At 33.6% G+C, this 16,754-nt stretch overlaps 1 protein-coding gene across 1 annotated transcript in view; it reads left to right on the top strand.

Moving 5' to 3' along the window:
- The first annotated feature begins 8,394 nt into the window (after positions 1 to 8,394).
- LOC134684588 (uncharacterized) overlaps positions 8,395 to 16,754 on the top strand; it is a 31,711-nt gene continuing 23,351 nt past the window's right edge. Inside the window, exons 1-5 of the mRNA XM_063543885.1 lie at positions 8,395 to 8,470; positions 8,952 to 8,985; positions 9,699 to 9,828; positions 14,621 to 14,684; positions 15,746 to 15,852. Of these exons, the coding sequence (XP_063399955.1) occupies positions 8,395 to 8,470; positions 8,952 to 8,985; positions 9,699 to 9,828; positions 14,621 to 14,684; positions 15,746 to 15,852 (411 nt within the window). The remainder of the gene's footprint in view (positions 8,471 to 8,951; positions 8,986 to 9,698; positions 9,829 to 14,620; positions 14,685 to 15,745; positions 15,853 to 16,754) is intronic.

The raw sequence follows: 16,754 nt of genomic DNA, 5'->3' as shown, positions 1-16,754 counted from the left end.
AAGCTTTTTTCAACTGATGTTTATAGTTTGTCTCATGTTGTGCTGTTGCACCACTTCCCAATGTAAGAGGGAGAATTGGACGCTCGAAAACATGTTTGACCCCGTCATTTTTGAATGATGAAAGTGCGAGAGACAATAACCCGACAAAGAGCAGAAAAAGCCCAAGGCCACAAACGGGTCTTCAAGACACCGATACAACCCCACCCGGAGGCGGGATTCAGCTAGCCCATAAACAATAATGTAAACTAGTTCAGCGAAAATGTGCATGTCTCAAGTCAGTAGCATGCATACAAAATATATTAAGTGGTTGTCGTTTGTTGTAGTGTATCATATTTGTTTTTCGATCATTGTTTTGTAAATAAATCAGGCCGTTAGTTTTCTCGTATGGATTATTTTACATATGTCATTTCGATGCCTTTTGTAGCTGACTATGCGGTATGGGGGACCCATAGTAATTAAGTTCTAAGTCATTTGGTCTCTGGTGGAGAGCTGTCTCCATAGACAATCATACAATTCTTATTATTTTTATTTAATTTCGTCACAATCATTATTTTAAAGTAAAAGCGTATTCCATCATATCAATTTATCTCTCACAAAAAAGCATTGTAGAAGAAGCTATTCTTAACACTCAGTATTTTAAAACTGATTGACAGTATTTATGTTAGAGAAGGACCGACGGTATTTAACATGAGAATGTGCAAATTATGTGTCGAAAAATTACCAAAGTGCAAATAAAAGTTCATAAAATTAATAGAAATCTACGAAACCAATGCATGGTAACCCACGAAAAACGACATTGAGAAAAACAAGGCTAATCAGATTAAACAAGTTGTTGAACTGCGAAATGATAATCAGACTCTGCTTCACATACTGCTTTCGCCGTTCCTTTCGGGGATACATTGCTAAACTGGTTGAATGTAAACTGATATATGCACTGTGTGCGAACAAAACAGTGAAACACTATGAATTTGTAATATGCAGTAACTGATTTCAAACTTTAAGGCATATTTTATAATTTTAATAGTAAAATGCTGATGCTTTATTGTCAATATATAAACATGTGAACTATGCAAAACATCCAAAATTAACGAAACACGACCGAAGGTGCAGGGCCAGATAACTAACCTGCACGGAGATGACAAATACCAATGTTTGTAAAATTCCATACAAAATACCATTGACTTACTAACAGCTTAATTCTTTCCCTATAAACTTACCTAATGAGACATTAACTTGTAAACTATGCAAAAATCAATGAACCATGATGATAAGGTCATATGATTGCCATGGAAATGAGACTTGCAAATTCTTTTACTGTTTCGTTGTTTCCGCTGGCGGTTATTTTTTTTCATATATGCGTGAAAATTAGAATTGTGGCGATTTAAATTCATTATTGGCAAGGATTTCAACGGGGGGAAATTACAACGGTTCGACTTCGACTTTGTCTCTGTTCGTTTTTTTTTTTTTAGGTTTCTCAGACATTTCCCTTGATCAGACAATACTGGGATTTCATCATACGCGTTACAACTATGAAAAAAAGTCAACAACCAATTGATTGCGAATGCTACATGTATCCACAACAATGGACTAATTAATAAAACACAGAGTATTGATTGTAGGATTTAACGAAATTGGGAGGTCAAATGGCGTCACATGTCACCTTAAAAATTGTTTAAAAACTTTAACAGAAATAATTATTTTGAAGTGGATACTTGAAAATAGCTTTAACGACGTACGTATTTTATATCAAGTATAAGTTTGCATCCCAACTTTTTTCTATTGACGATGTCCGGAAAAGGAAATTGTTGTTATGAAAAAAAAAAGTTCAAAAGTAAGAAACATATCTGACAAACAAGTTATAACTTAATATTTCTACATTGTTAACAGATAAATACTGATCTTATAACAAATAAGTTGAGCGTATACTATGGAATAGAGTCAGAGTCAGTAGACCCTGACTGAGGGAGTGACGCAAGATGATCAACTTGGAAATGAGAGGTGCCAATGTTAGTACTGCATACCAAGTCCCGTTGACCTACCATAAGTGGTTCCATAGACTGACCAACAATCAATATACACTGACTGAGGTGGAGTGGTCAAGTAGTTTTCAAGGAAATGACATGTGTCAATATGCCAATACATTTGCTTTCCAAATAACACTGAATTACTTTAAGTGATTCCATATAAAACTGACCTTAAATCAAACTTAAAATATTGATGACGGTACCGACGCTAACGCCACCCCCTCCCACTGGAACATCACGCTAGTAAGTCTCGCTCTTTCCACTTCGTCGTAGCGCGTAGCGAGAAAAAAACGTATTGAAATCATAGTGACTAAATTTTGATTATTCTAAAACCATTTAATATGACAGTGATGAAGTGTGAAAAAAGTTTTAATGTTTTATACCATATCATAGTGAGGACGTGACAAAACCCTCGAAAATGTGTCGAAGTAATCCAGCAGAAAGTTTTGCATCATTCAACCTACGTATACTTTAATCACATGGCAAGTTCATTCTTATCTTTTTCCATTTTTTATTTATAGATATCAAGTACAGTTGTACGCATAGGATGTGAAGCGTTTTAGTAATATAGTATAAATAACAGCATTTATTACAGAAAGAACATATTGGATTGTATACAAATTTTTGCATTAGTTTGGAGATTATTAAAATTGTCAAGATTATTTAAATTACAGTTATTCATGATGTGAACATTCATTAAGATACGAAATAAATATAAACTATGTGAGAGTACTGTGTGACAATATGGAGACGATTATGTATGTGTACATTTTAATCAATTCTTTGCTTGTTCTGACAGCATTCAGTAAATATGTTAATTTCAAATTTGGAAGTGAATATGAATATAAATTTCATTTGGATTCCAGTTTAAATGATCTTGGTCGATTCCGTGTAAATGCAAAGGTAAAATCAATTACATGTATGTCTAAGTTAATTTGCACTTGTTAACATATCCATTCTTCCTGGCATTAAATAAACCAGAGAATGACGCTTTTTCAATTTGTCTATGTTGCATATATAACTTTAAACTAACAGTCGTTTAGACAGACAAGTAAAAGACGACTAATCTATCAAACTTCGTTTGTTTTTGCGAACAAAATATGGCATTCTAATTTATATAAATTTCCTGTAATTTTTTTTAGGTGGGCTACACGAATATTGATAACACTAACGAGTTCCAGGAAATTTTGCTAAGAATATATACCTTCACAGTGACAGCAAATTCAGGTATCTATAAGATTACCATAAGATGTTACTAATTAAGCTATATTGACTTGTATGATAGTACAAAAAGGCTCTAAAGTCTATATGTTTTCAGTATACATAATACATTAATTTTTGTTTTTCCTCATATCATAAAACGAAACAACAAAATACAAGATTACAAACTTCTCATAAACCATAGCAATCCACATCTACTGTACATGTATTGCAAGGAAACACGCGCGTATCATTACAAGTGCTCTCAATCTCTATATCGTGATACAAGCCACATAATGTCGTCAGTTTATATATATTTTTTAATACAATGACTACAAAATGTTCAATCATGACAAAGGTGGCTTGGTGTCTTCCTGCATTTTGGATTTTGTAGAAGCAGATAACGTTGGTCTAGATATTTGATGACATGTGCAAAGGAGTAGGTCCGATAAGGACCTATTTTGGCCTCAAATTTCTGGTTTATCTGATGAAGATTTTGACCACATTTTAAACACTTAAGTGTCTATTTTATTTGATTCAATTAGTTCATGTGAAAGATTTTTACTGATTTAGTCATTAATAACGACCCGATTCAAGCTCAAATATGAAAAATCTACCAAATATGCCGAAAAATGTCACTTTTCAGATGGTTTTTGTCAAAAATGAAAGTGTTCATCCTCAATCTTTATATATGTTATGTGTTATCATCAAATACAACTTACATTTCAATATTTAGGGTGAACACGAATGCGCCCACTTTCGTTTTACACAGAAACCGCCCAAAATTTAGCTAAAATGCTAGAATTGTGAAGATTTCAGTAATTTAGCATGACTTAATGGTACTACTATCCGATATATATATATATATATATGTGTGCATTGTATTGTCAAAAACAGCCCATATTTATCTAGCAAAAGCATTCTTCTGTCCAATAGATAACTAAAAGTTTACATTTTAACAGTTTTGTAAAACCGCTATATTTTGGGGCCAAAAAGGGGTCTTATTGGACCTACTTCTTTAGAGAGTAGTATCTATTTTATGTAAAAGAATTTTGATTTAAATATAGAAATTGTGTGTTTTGTCACAATTACAGCTGATATTTTTCATAAACACCTTATTTGTGTTTAATAAGATTTTTTTCAACTTTGCCAAATAAGAGGAGATAAAAAAATAGACAAGTTCGGTGACCCCATTTTTCTTTTTTCTTGTCTGATAGCAAGTTATTAGAGCTATCTTCTCACATGCTATCTTAATGTTCTATCAAGTACATGTTGTTTTCTTTTTATAACACAAAATTTGATTTTCTATGCATAATCTATACAAAATCTGACAATTTTGCACAACCTGTAGCCTGAAAAAAAATCCGGTGACCAATACTTTATAGTATTTTCTGTAAAAAAGCATAATAAAAACTGCATTTTGACAAATTAACATTCGTTTTTATAAATTTTGAATTGAGACGACCCTGCCACCTTAACCTTGTTATAAACAATGCAAAATTAACTAGATTTGTATTAAACAATGGATGAAGTTCACAACAATTAGTCTTTTTTAGTTTGAATTGTACGTATGTTTGCCTTGACTTACATTTGAATTTACGAAAGCTAGTCATTACTTCATTTTAAAGTTATACATTTGGGACCTGTAACAAGAAACCTCTCTAGTCCTTGTAAAACAATAACAATCAAAACCAAGGAGTAAACAAAGACATTTACATCAACAGTTATAAATAATAAATAAGAAGCAACACGAACTCCACTAAAAAGCGGGAGTGAAATCAGGAGCTCTAACAACAAAACTATCACCTGCCGCCCCCTACCCCTGTGAAGCTAAATGGTTGCTCCCTTATGGTCCATATTGTTTTCTGCTGAGAATGATTTTATTGGAGATTTATATTTATGGCTAACATTCATTAACTTGTGCCATATTCATATCCGTTTTTTTTTTTCTTTGCGTATTTTACAAAATTTAAAACAATAAGACATTTTGCTTAATTTCAAAACTCTGATTCTGTTGATTACTGGAGCGGCGTACTAGTCTACAGAACATAATATATAAGGCACACGAAGATGTTATTGTTACAGATCAGCTAAATTATCTATAGTAAAGGATCGTACAAATTAATGTAAGATACAGTCACAGAAAATAATTATATTTATAAGTACGTCTGATTCAGTGACAACTCTACAACAGATGTATCCATCGGATCACCATCAATGATGATTATACATGGCTGTGTACATAATGTTTATACAACTACTTTTAACATCAACCCAACAATGTTAGATCTGTAAATTTGCTCTGGCAAATTTTTGGTTCTTCCCTCGCCGGGATTCGAACCCATGCTACTGTGATATCGTGACACCAAATCGCCTGCACTGCAGCCGTCCCGCTAGACCACATGACCACCCGGGCTCTACACAAATAGAGCTTTCGCTGGCCATGTGTTACCTGTCCTCGTCAGTTTTAATCCTGCGGCGTACTACAGTACATGATATATAAGGCACGAAGATGTTATTGTTACAGATCAGCTAAATTGTCTATAGTAAAGGATCGTACAAATTAATGTAAGATACAGTCACAGAAAATAATTATATTTATAAGTACGTCTGAGTCAGTGACAACTCTACAACAGATGTATCCATCGGATCACCATCAATGATGATGATACATGGCTGTGTACATAATGTATATACAACTCGTCTAAACATCAACCCAACAACGTTAGATCTGTAAATTTGCTCTCGCAAATTTTTGGTTTTTCCCTCGCCGGGATTCGAACCCATGCTACTGTGATATCATGACACCAAATCGCCTGCACTACAGCCGTCCCGCTAGACCACACGACCAAGTGGGCTCTACAAAATAGAGCTTTCGCTGGCCATGTGTTACCTTTCCTCGTCAGTTTTAATATAGCAGCGTTCTACAGTACATGATATATAAGGCACGAAGATGTAAATTTTTTAACAATAATGTCAAGAGTGTACCTGGGACTTTCCCAGAGTGTACTAAGAACATTTTTTAGATAGTTACCAAAACATTTGTTTTCTTGAAACGGAAAATTACGGACTTTCCATCCTGTCCCGTTAACGTTTTCTCTTTGTGGTTTAGTCATATTAAAAAAAATCTCTCGTGCGTTTTGATGGAGCTTGCTTTTTTCTTAAATAGTCTACAAATTATTGACCTTGATAAAGTTGACAACGTGGGCAATTTGAGAGTAACAATGATGGCTCAGTGCAAAGACTACGAAAACGTTATTGTATACATTCAACATACTCATTCCCCTCACCAGTTAATTCTTTGCGGGTGGGGCCGGGGGGGGGGGGGGGGAGTAGTTCAGTATTTAATTATAAAAATATTTTTTGATATGATTCCAAAAAGACGTTTGTTTTCTGTTCAAGCAGACGACATAACAATTTATTCTGAATCCAGATTTCCCCCATGCATACCTTCTAGTGTTAAATTTGGTTGACAGCCATGGAGCGTTTTGCATGAAAAAAAAATGTGACTCTAACAACAAAACTATCACCTGCCGCCCCCATCCCTGTGAATCTAAATGGTTGCTCTCTTATGGTCCATATTGTTTTCTGCTGAGAATGATTTTATTGGAGATTAATATTTATGGCTTACATTCATTAACTTGTACCATATTCTAACCGGGTTTTTTTCTTTGCGTATTTTACAAAATTTAAAACAATAAGACATTTGCTTAATTTCAAAACTCTGATTCTGTTAATTACTGTTTTACAATACATAACTTTATTTAATTAATTCTTTGTTGGTTTTCATGAAGAGGTTGATAATTTGGAGTGTTTACATCAATATTTGAATAAAAGTTGCAGTTACTTTTTTTTTATTGCAAACAATGGTTTCTGTTTGTTGAATTATATATTATATAAATATAAATAAACTGACGTGGAAAGGTAACACATGGCCAGAGAAAGCTTCATTTTTGTGAAGCTCAGGTGGTCGTGTGGTCTAGCGGGACGGCTGCAGTGCAAGCAATTTGATGTCACGATATCTCAGTAGCATGGGTTCGAATCCCGGCGAATGAAGAACAAAACATTTGCGAAAGCACAGATCTAACATTGTTGGGTAACTATAGATAATTTAGCTGATCTGTAACAATAACATCGTCGTGCCTTATATATCATGGACTGTAGTATGACGCTAGATTAAAACTGACGAGGAAAGGTAACACACGGCCAGCGAAAGCTCTATTTTTGTAGAGCCCAGGTGGTCGTATGGTCTAGCGGGACGGCTGCAGTGCAGGCGATTTGGTGTCACGATATCACGATATCACAGTTGCATGGGTTAGAATCCCGGCGAGGGAAGAACTGTCACTGCATTTGGCTAACAGGTCGAACAACTGATGTTCTTTAACCCTGCTGACTGCCATTGGCGATTGCCAAATAAAATTGACCACAAGATGCAACAAAATGGATATAAATAAATTTAATACTAAACAGAAAAAAAATGTAACTTGTGGCCACGATGTTATGCCACAAACATACGGTGTCAATATTGTTTTAGTACACCAGATCTGGATTTCGACAATATTCAGGATTATCATTCAGTTTTCAGCCGCGTGAAAAATGCACAGCCATTGTGTAAGGGGAGATAAAAATCATTTCAGAAACATCTTTTTCATATACAAAGTAAGTGTCAATATTAAATTGTTCATGTACCTGAAAAATATCTTGATTGTTTTCTTTGTTTTCTTTAAGAAGGATGTGCTCTGGGTACTTTGTTCTTGATTTGTCTGCGAAATTCTCTACTCGCCCAATGCCCGTAGAATTCACATTTATAAAAGACGTCTGAAGGTTTTGCTGGGCTCTGCTGGCCTTGAGCTCCGCCGGCAGATGCCCCTGCACGAAAGGGCTGGAGTTACCATTACCGCTAGAATTTCCACTACTATGCGCCTGTTGATACGACGAACCAGCCGCTTCTGCTGTCTTTTTCTACCATACTTTTGTTTATCCGTCTTCTATTGAGTTTCTTGATTGTCCTGCCGTCCGCGGTCTTAATGCGTTTATCATCTTCCGAATCACTCGCTAGCTCGTCAGATAAGTATTCACTGACCGACTGCCAACCTCCTTAGGACTTATCCTCGCTCCTTATATGCTTATTTGTTCGTTCAGCAGCTTTTTTGAATCTTCTAAGTACGAAATGGCTTTATTCAGGCAATTCTTCTCGATACAAGATATAGCAGAATCTAAATATTGTCCAGCACATATACATAAAGGTCAAACAGGACCTTGTTACCTTGAATTTAAAGTTGTTTTCTGACTTTTGTTTTACCTTTTTCGCTAAACTATGGGTCAAATCGTTTAATTTCTTCTCGAGCCCGGCGATTTTGTTGTTCATGTAGGTCTTCATTAGTGACAAAAGATCAGCATTTTACACTTCTTCTCCCACCGTATCTTCAACTGTATCTTCATCCATATCTTCATTAGGATTCATTTTTACGGATGGCTTCGCCGATTATTTTGACGAAATTGAACCAAAATGTCTGCTATTAGCGATTTTAAGTATACTCTTCATTCCGTTTTAAAAAGTTGCAATAAAGAATTATTTCTTATGCTCATTTAATGGTTATAATTCATTGTAATCCGAAGAAAAATGTCAGTCTATGAATATTTTTCATCTGTTGTGTATCTGCTATTGTCATATAGTAGAAACCAATAAACCTGAATTTTAAATACTTTTTTTTTTATGATTTTCAGAACATCATCATGGTTTGGCAGAGTTTTCAAAATGGTACGTTATACTTACCTAATATGTTGATGAAAGTCCCCGTCAAAATGTGACATGATATCATTCATAATTTATGTACATTTATTGAGTGGCACCGTTGATCAAGGGTGCATTTCTTTCTAACACAAACGATCTAAACGACAACGAAACATTTGATTGTATTTCAGTTAAATGTTTTCGGCTCTTTCATCTGGACTCTTTGACGTTGTCACGTATTCCAAATTATCATTTCAAATTCTATAACAAACTATACAACAGACATTGGGGTAGTTTGAATTTCAAGAGCCTTAAATATGCATGATCATGGCAGTAACACTAATAACAATATTTATATGTAACTGTATAAATCTATATTTCTAAAATTATACGTCGCATTAAAGAGAAAAAAAATCCTTCTAATGGCAACAAATAATAAAAGATAATCAAAATCACCAGAGAAACCGAATCACGTGTTTTACGTGTAATACGATATCCATGCACTCAGTTATAAATTGCAAAATATTATTGGCTCAAGTGGAAAGATATCTAATACATATCACACTCGATTTTATACACCAAATCTCTCCTGTTGATGATTTTTACAGCTTTATTACTGTTCCATATGTTCTTCGCGGTGAGACATAAATAGTGCTATCATATGTGTCGCTGTCTCGTTGACTTTTATCCTTCATCTTATTTTATTCAATTAATTTGTTTTTGTCATTTTATATATTGAGGTTTTCATTCGAAATTACTCGAAGAGGAGAAATATTGAAAGTCTACCATCCACCTGATGACAGCGAAGTTCTGGCCATTAAGAAAGGATTTGCAGCAATATTTTCTTCAAAACTTCACAGCAAGGAAGAGGTACATATACATGTTTTTCATGCAACAACACATGAATGTATGCAATTCTACACTCAAAATTTCAAATGTCATTCATTTCTAATTTTCGAGTTTCTCATAAATTAAGTTATAAAAAGCAAATCTATGAATTGAAAATAAGTTAATACAGCTAAACACTATTGATGGTCTATAGGGAAAACACGGGGAATAAGGGTAAAAGATAGTGAAAAATTGGTGCATGAAAATGTAAACAGGTGAACTACAGTAGAAATAAACTGTTAACACAGAGATAAATCTCGCCTTTTTGTAAACATGTAAATTATGCAAATCATTCAAAGTCAATGGACAAAGAATTATGCGGCAAGACCAAATAACCTCCATGGAAATACTAAATGGCTATTTATGCAAATGCTTCTAAAACTACATACCAAATACCATTGATTATCATAAGTAGTTATCTGAACACTAACCTAAACAGTGCAAACATTTCATATCCAATGAACCCATATATAGTTGTTCGGGCCGAATAATCTCTATGAAAAAGAGTACGTGCAAATGAAAATTTTGACATTAGTGGTTCCTCTGTAACTGATACAATCACACACTTTAACATGTAAACATTGCTAAACATTTAAAGTCGATAGACCACGAGGTGGCGGAGTAAAATAATCTACATGGAAATAAGATGTACCAATGCTTATGCATCTGCACACTAACTATCATTAACCTCACACAAGTCTTCCCCCTAAACTGACATAATCGCTAACTAATACATGTTTTAAGTAAGTAAAGTTTTAAAGTCAATAGAGCATGACTGAGGGAACAGGGCCAACTTATCTCCATTGAAATGAGATGTGCTGGTCCTAATACAACTGCGTACCAAATAACATTGACCTACCACTCGTTGTTTCCTATAAACGAACATAATCACAAACTAAAACATAATAATTGTTGCCCCCGCCGCCGCCGCTGCGTTCGGAAACAGCATACCTTAGTCTCGCTTTTTGACGTCAACAACACGAAACAACAACTTTTTTCCCGTTTTCTATATTTTAACGCCAACCAATAACGATGAAAATTTTTTTAATCGTTTGAATGCTCAGCAAAAGGCTTTTATCTAAAAAGTAAGTTAATTCTGGAAATTCTACTCAACAGTGTATTACGAAGACTTTTAAAATTTATCTTGCGAATTCCATCTAACTTACACTGCTTATCAATGTGTCTGTATCAGAGATTACGCAATACAAACTCTTCATATATCAATATTGTCTGCCAACTTCACTGAAGTGTTATAAATTAAGACAGATAAGGTAATTGTCAAGGTTTTCATTAGGAGTATATAGTAGACATACATATGTATTGCTAGGTAAATGACATTCCATTAAAATTTCAATAATATTTTTTTTTAACTTAGTCATATAACCTTATTTGTATTTGGCAAAACTTTTAGGAATTGTGGTCCGCAATGTTCTTCAACTTCGTACTTTATTTGGCCTTTTTAACTTTTTTGGATTCGAGCGTCACTGATGGGTCTTTTGTAGACGAAACGCGCGTCTGTTGTATCTACATAATTTAGTCATGGGTCTTCAACACAGCGGGAAATCTCGCAACCGAAGTCGGGCTTCAGCTTGCCCTTTAACAAAATTTGTACTCATACAATGGCAATGGACGTCACACCAAACTCTAAAACATATAAATGAATTAAAATTAAAAAAAACCCAAACATACAAGACTAACGAAGACCAGAAGCTCCGGACTTGGAATGACTTTGGACAGGCGCAAAAATGCGGCGTGGTTGAACATGCTTTGTGAGATCTCAACTCTCCCACTTTACCTCTAGAATAAACAAACACACAGCAATACGCACTATAAAACTCAGTTTAAAACAAGTCTGATTTCAATGCAAGAAAGCTAACAAAAGAAACTAAGAAAAATGAAAATTATACATAAATTAACAAGGAACTTTAGCCGTGAAACAGTATCGCAACTATATCCCTCCTGAAGAAGTATGTTAAAAGGTTTGGTTAGCTTTTTTTTTAGTTAATGTAGACCTTTTTGTGCTTTGTATAGAATAATATTATAAAAGATTAGATGTAAAATACATGAAGATATAACTTGTCTGCATGTTGATTTACATGTACGAATGATGTCCTTGTACTGATTATAAAATTTATCAAATGTTTTGTCCAGTTTGTGATATCGAAACCCCTGGTGCAATATTTTTTTGTTTATAGAGATATTACTTTCGTAAAAATCAAATACGTTGTTACAAACACGAGCCAATCGAACAATTTGAGATATATAAACCCCATAAAATGGTGACAATGGAACGCCACCATATATAAAAGGATAATTGACAATAGTAAATGAAAAATTATCTCTTTTATCATAAATTTTATCACCAAGCTTCCCGTCAAAGATCTAGGAAAGGGCAGTGTTCATTGCTAGTATTAGCTTTATTTATAGTCAGTTCAGTATGATACATCTCTTCAGTGTACATACTGAAGTCGTCATTATTGAGAGCCAATATATCATCAATATCTAAAAGTGTTATCATTTTTTTGTAACAGATGCTGTTTCGATGGTTCTTTGTTGATTTTAGTCATAAATTGTTACTCATAAGAATACAGAAACAGGTCTGCAATAATTGATGCATAGTTTGACCTCATGGAACTTACGATAACCTGACGATATACGGAATCTCCATAGCGAACAAACATGTCAACTAGTAAAAATTCAATGGCGGTTATCGTCTTAAAGCAGGTCCAAATGACATACTTTCGTTTTTTGAAATACAGAATACATGTCGTCATTTGTATTCTCCAATGTTGTCGAAGTACTATTGCAAGTTTCTCGCAGTTGCTCATGTCGTAAATCTGTAGAACAATCATTTTACGTAACGAACGCAGATTTTATTCAACAGTGTCCGATTTAATAACCAAATCAAAATTTAACTGACATACTCTTACAAACGAACGCAATAGTATATGCATACACACTCAGAATTGGCTATGTTAGTGCTTGCATTTACTGACTATTATCTACTTTTTGTCGAAATGTGTCCTGTTCCTAGTACGTCTATTTTCGAAATAAGTATTTCGCTGTTTACCACTTCTTATATTTCGTTCCAAGATCTACAAGTACGTCAATTATTAATAAACAGAAACACCGGTTTAATATTTTCAATAATAGATATTTGCGATAAAAGTAAGCTTTAATTCTAGAGTGTCATTCGGTTTATCGAGTACTGAATCGATTGTATAGAATAACATAGGAAAAAAGTCCGCTGATGTCAGAAGTATGAATTAATGATTTATGAAAAAAAAAGTTTTGACATAAATTGTGATTCTTATTGTATTAAATGAACTTATCATAGATACCAGGACTAAATTTAGTATATACGCCAGACGCGCGTTTCGTCTACAAAAGACTCATCAGTGACGCTCGAATCCGAAAAAGTTAAAAAGGCCAAATAAAGTACGAAGTTGAAGAGCATTGAGGACCAAAATTCCTAAAATGCAGTCAATATAAGTTCTTTATACACGTGATAAAATTAAAAAGGTTTGTGTATGTCCCTTTATCAATGCAAATGGATGTTTAAAACAAAAATAATGGTTCATTAAATTGGTTGTCAAAATCATGTCGCCGATTTGACACAAATTCTCATATTAGATTTATAACATACTAAAACCGTAAAACGTATATCCAAATTATGAAGTCTAAAATGAACAATTCACAAGGCATGAGCTCGATTATATGTACCATCGTTTCGGGTGTATTTTAGTCCAGAAGCCATCTAATTACTATTGAGTTGACCTCCGAAGACTGTCGACGGTCATCATAAGCGATATAAACATCATAAAGATATAAAAAAGAAAGCAAACTATTGCAATTGGAATTTTTTAGGTATGTTTAATTTCATATTATGGGCTAAACCTTTATATTTTTATCATCGTTTTTACCTAACAGTATAAGAATGAGTTTTTTTTGTGTTGATCGAATCAGTCAATCAAATGATTTACGGAACCTTTCTTTCACTTTCAATGTTGACATTCTTTTCCTTTTAATAACTGGACACGCATAATTAATGCGTAATTCATCTTTAGCTAAGGAGTTAAATTGAAGATCATATATTAAATGCTGATTCAATTATGTCAAAATAATCAATTGCAAGTGAATAGTTCATGATCGATGTTTCTTAGTTTATTTGAACAAAATTGAACTATACTGGCTGCTTAAAATTGAAAAGCGAATTATAATTTCATTATTTTTTCACTTTCATTAATGATTGAACAAAAGAAAATCACTTTTTATATATATATATATATCTCGTAGCTAGTGCCCTTTAATGAGCAACGTTTTCAAAACTAGTCCGTTTTTTGGTCCGTTGAGAGTTGAAGTTGAAATTACTTCATATTGAAAAGGAAACGGGGTGACTGGATACCCTTTGTTTCTGTTTTCCATCTTTAATAATGCACACAAATATCTCAACTGGCAGCAAATTGTGGAAACGGTAACTACTGTATCGCAAGTAAAAAGAATAAGAGCAAAAATAAAGAGCAAGCGGACTTACATAAAAAGTCAGAAGAAGAATAGAACTCAGAACATAAAAGATTTATGAACAGATCGGAAGGAGGAACAGTTAATCTTAGTTGCACTCTGGATTATAATATAATCGTATATTAAGAATTCTTAGACCAACAGCAATTAAAATGATAAAAGTGGAGGGATAGAGTCGTCGGATTTACCGATTGAAATGAAAAAAGATAGTGATTCACATTATAAATACATTATACTAGGTTTTCACTTTTAGATTAAAGGCAAATATTTGGATGTAAAAAGATGGAAATATTCCACAGAAGAAGTTGGAAATGAAGGTATGTACTGTTTTCTTCTCATGTCTCAGCTAAGGAAGAATATGTCATGCAAATATTTGACTCCCCTCTTTAATAGAGCTCTTAAGTCGTATTGCAATCATGCAGTTGAAGTCAGTCGTTGATGTAAAACTTTACAATAATATCATCCTTCGGACCCATAGAACCAATTTCAAAACTACAACTGAGTGATCATTAGAGTACCAGTGTAGTTTATTTTCCACAAAGCTTTAATACAGTAACAAGACAAAAGGAATATAATTTACTTTAAGCTCACATAACTACAATTAAACTTCAAAAATCTTTATGAGTTAAACCAGTCGAATCAAATATTACAGAGCCGTTTCTTATTACGAAGAGTTGTAATCTTGGTGCAAAAATGTGTCACCAAGAGATTAAGGTATAAAACGCCTTTATCAATGACTGAAAAACGAAAAAAAACTTTTTGAGAAATAATCAACCAATTTCAACCATATGTAACAGACAGTTTCTTTTGAATGAATTTACTGACAAGATAGCTGTGTCTAAAACATCCGTTGTTGCAAAGGTTCAATTTAGTTAGTATATCAAAATATGGTGGGGTTTTCGTCAGTACTCACACGTTTTATCTAAATATCAGTGGAAGAAAAAACGAAGAAAAATCAGTTCAAATATATAATTTCATTCATTTATAATTGAGACAATCAAAGTACATTTTCATGTTGAGCAACTAAATGATACTGTTTCAACGAATATATTAATGAAATGCACATTTTTACACAATTAATACACAAAATGATTTTTGAAAGATATAAATTAATCATCCTATCCCCTCTGCGTTCGTCTGTCTGTTTATGTGCCTTGTAGATAAAATACCCCATCAGCATCTGCATGGACATCGATAACACTTGACGTTACCCGATCCTGAGGATGTGAATAAAATATTAAGTATATCCATACCTGTCCAACATGGTCAAGGGGAGATTATCAAATATACATTGGTTTGTTGCAGTTGTATGTATGAGCAAGAACTTGTTAGACGTATGCATCATATCATGATTAATACGAATTTCAATATCTTAAAGGTCCACATAGCGCAATATACACAGCAAGAGAAACTCCAGTTGGAATTGAGTTTACGAAGCAACGAAAAGGACATGTTATACCTAATGCGAAAGGAACATTAACAAAGGTAAAAAAAAACACAGCAAAGGTTTTTACTCTTATGAATAATATTGCTTTTCAATTGAATATATACTATATACCATTGAAATGTTGAAAAGTAAAGCTCATTCCCTGTACCTGCTGAAAAGCAGAATGCTGGTAATGGATATTAATCCCCTCTTATTCTATATGCCGTATTCAATTCTAGAGATAAATATACATCATTCTTTTTAGCTTTTAGCATTACCTTTCCTGATTTTAGCTCTTCAGGCCCAACTGCCATCAATTGGATGTTTTATTTTTTCACTTTGCAAAAAAGGCGTCTATCGACGACCTCTGCATAATCTCGGAAAAGATCGAATGTCAGGCAATGACACGCATTTTGTAAAATAGTATTTTATAAAACACGTAAAAGTATTGCAAGATCTTACCTGAATAAACCCCAAAAAATTAACTACTTAATATAAAACACGAAAGAGCTATGAGTATTGTTCATTAGCTATTTTATCAAAAATTGGTAATAGATACAAAAACTGTTTTCTAATGTAATATAAATACATCAATTTTGAAAAAAAAAACCAACCATACTGAGCATCACTCTTTTCGTCAAACCGTATTCACTCCTATCACGCCTGAAAACTCTACTTACCTTTGAATATTAAAAGTCGGATATCATGCTTCACAAAAATCGATATTTCCTAATGTTTTCAAGTGAATTTCACGTACAAAAAAATATATCATGCATGCAAGTTTCACCTGTAAATAGAGGTCGGTCATTTACAAACGTATGAACCGTATCGTATACGTTGACGTATCTGCATCTGCAGATATATAAAAAAAAGTATGTGATCCCGAGCTTATTTATAAGACCGTACTTCATTTAAAAAAAATGGAATCTCTTCGAAACAATCAAATATGCACTAATGACTT

This window comes from Mytilus trossulus, chromosome 9 (assembly GCF_036588685.1).
Source record: "Mytilus trossulus isolate FHL-02 chromosome 9, PNRI_Mtr1.1.1.hap1, whole genome shotgun sequence".
Lineage (NCBI taxonomy): Eukaryota > Metazoa > Mollusca > Bivalvia > Mytilida > Mytilidae > Mytilus > Mytilus trossulus.
This window is presented reverse-complemented; position numbering and strand designations above follow the sequence as displayed.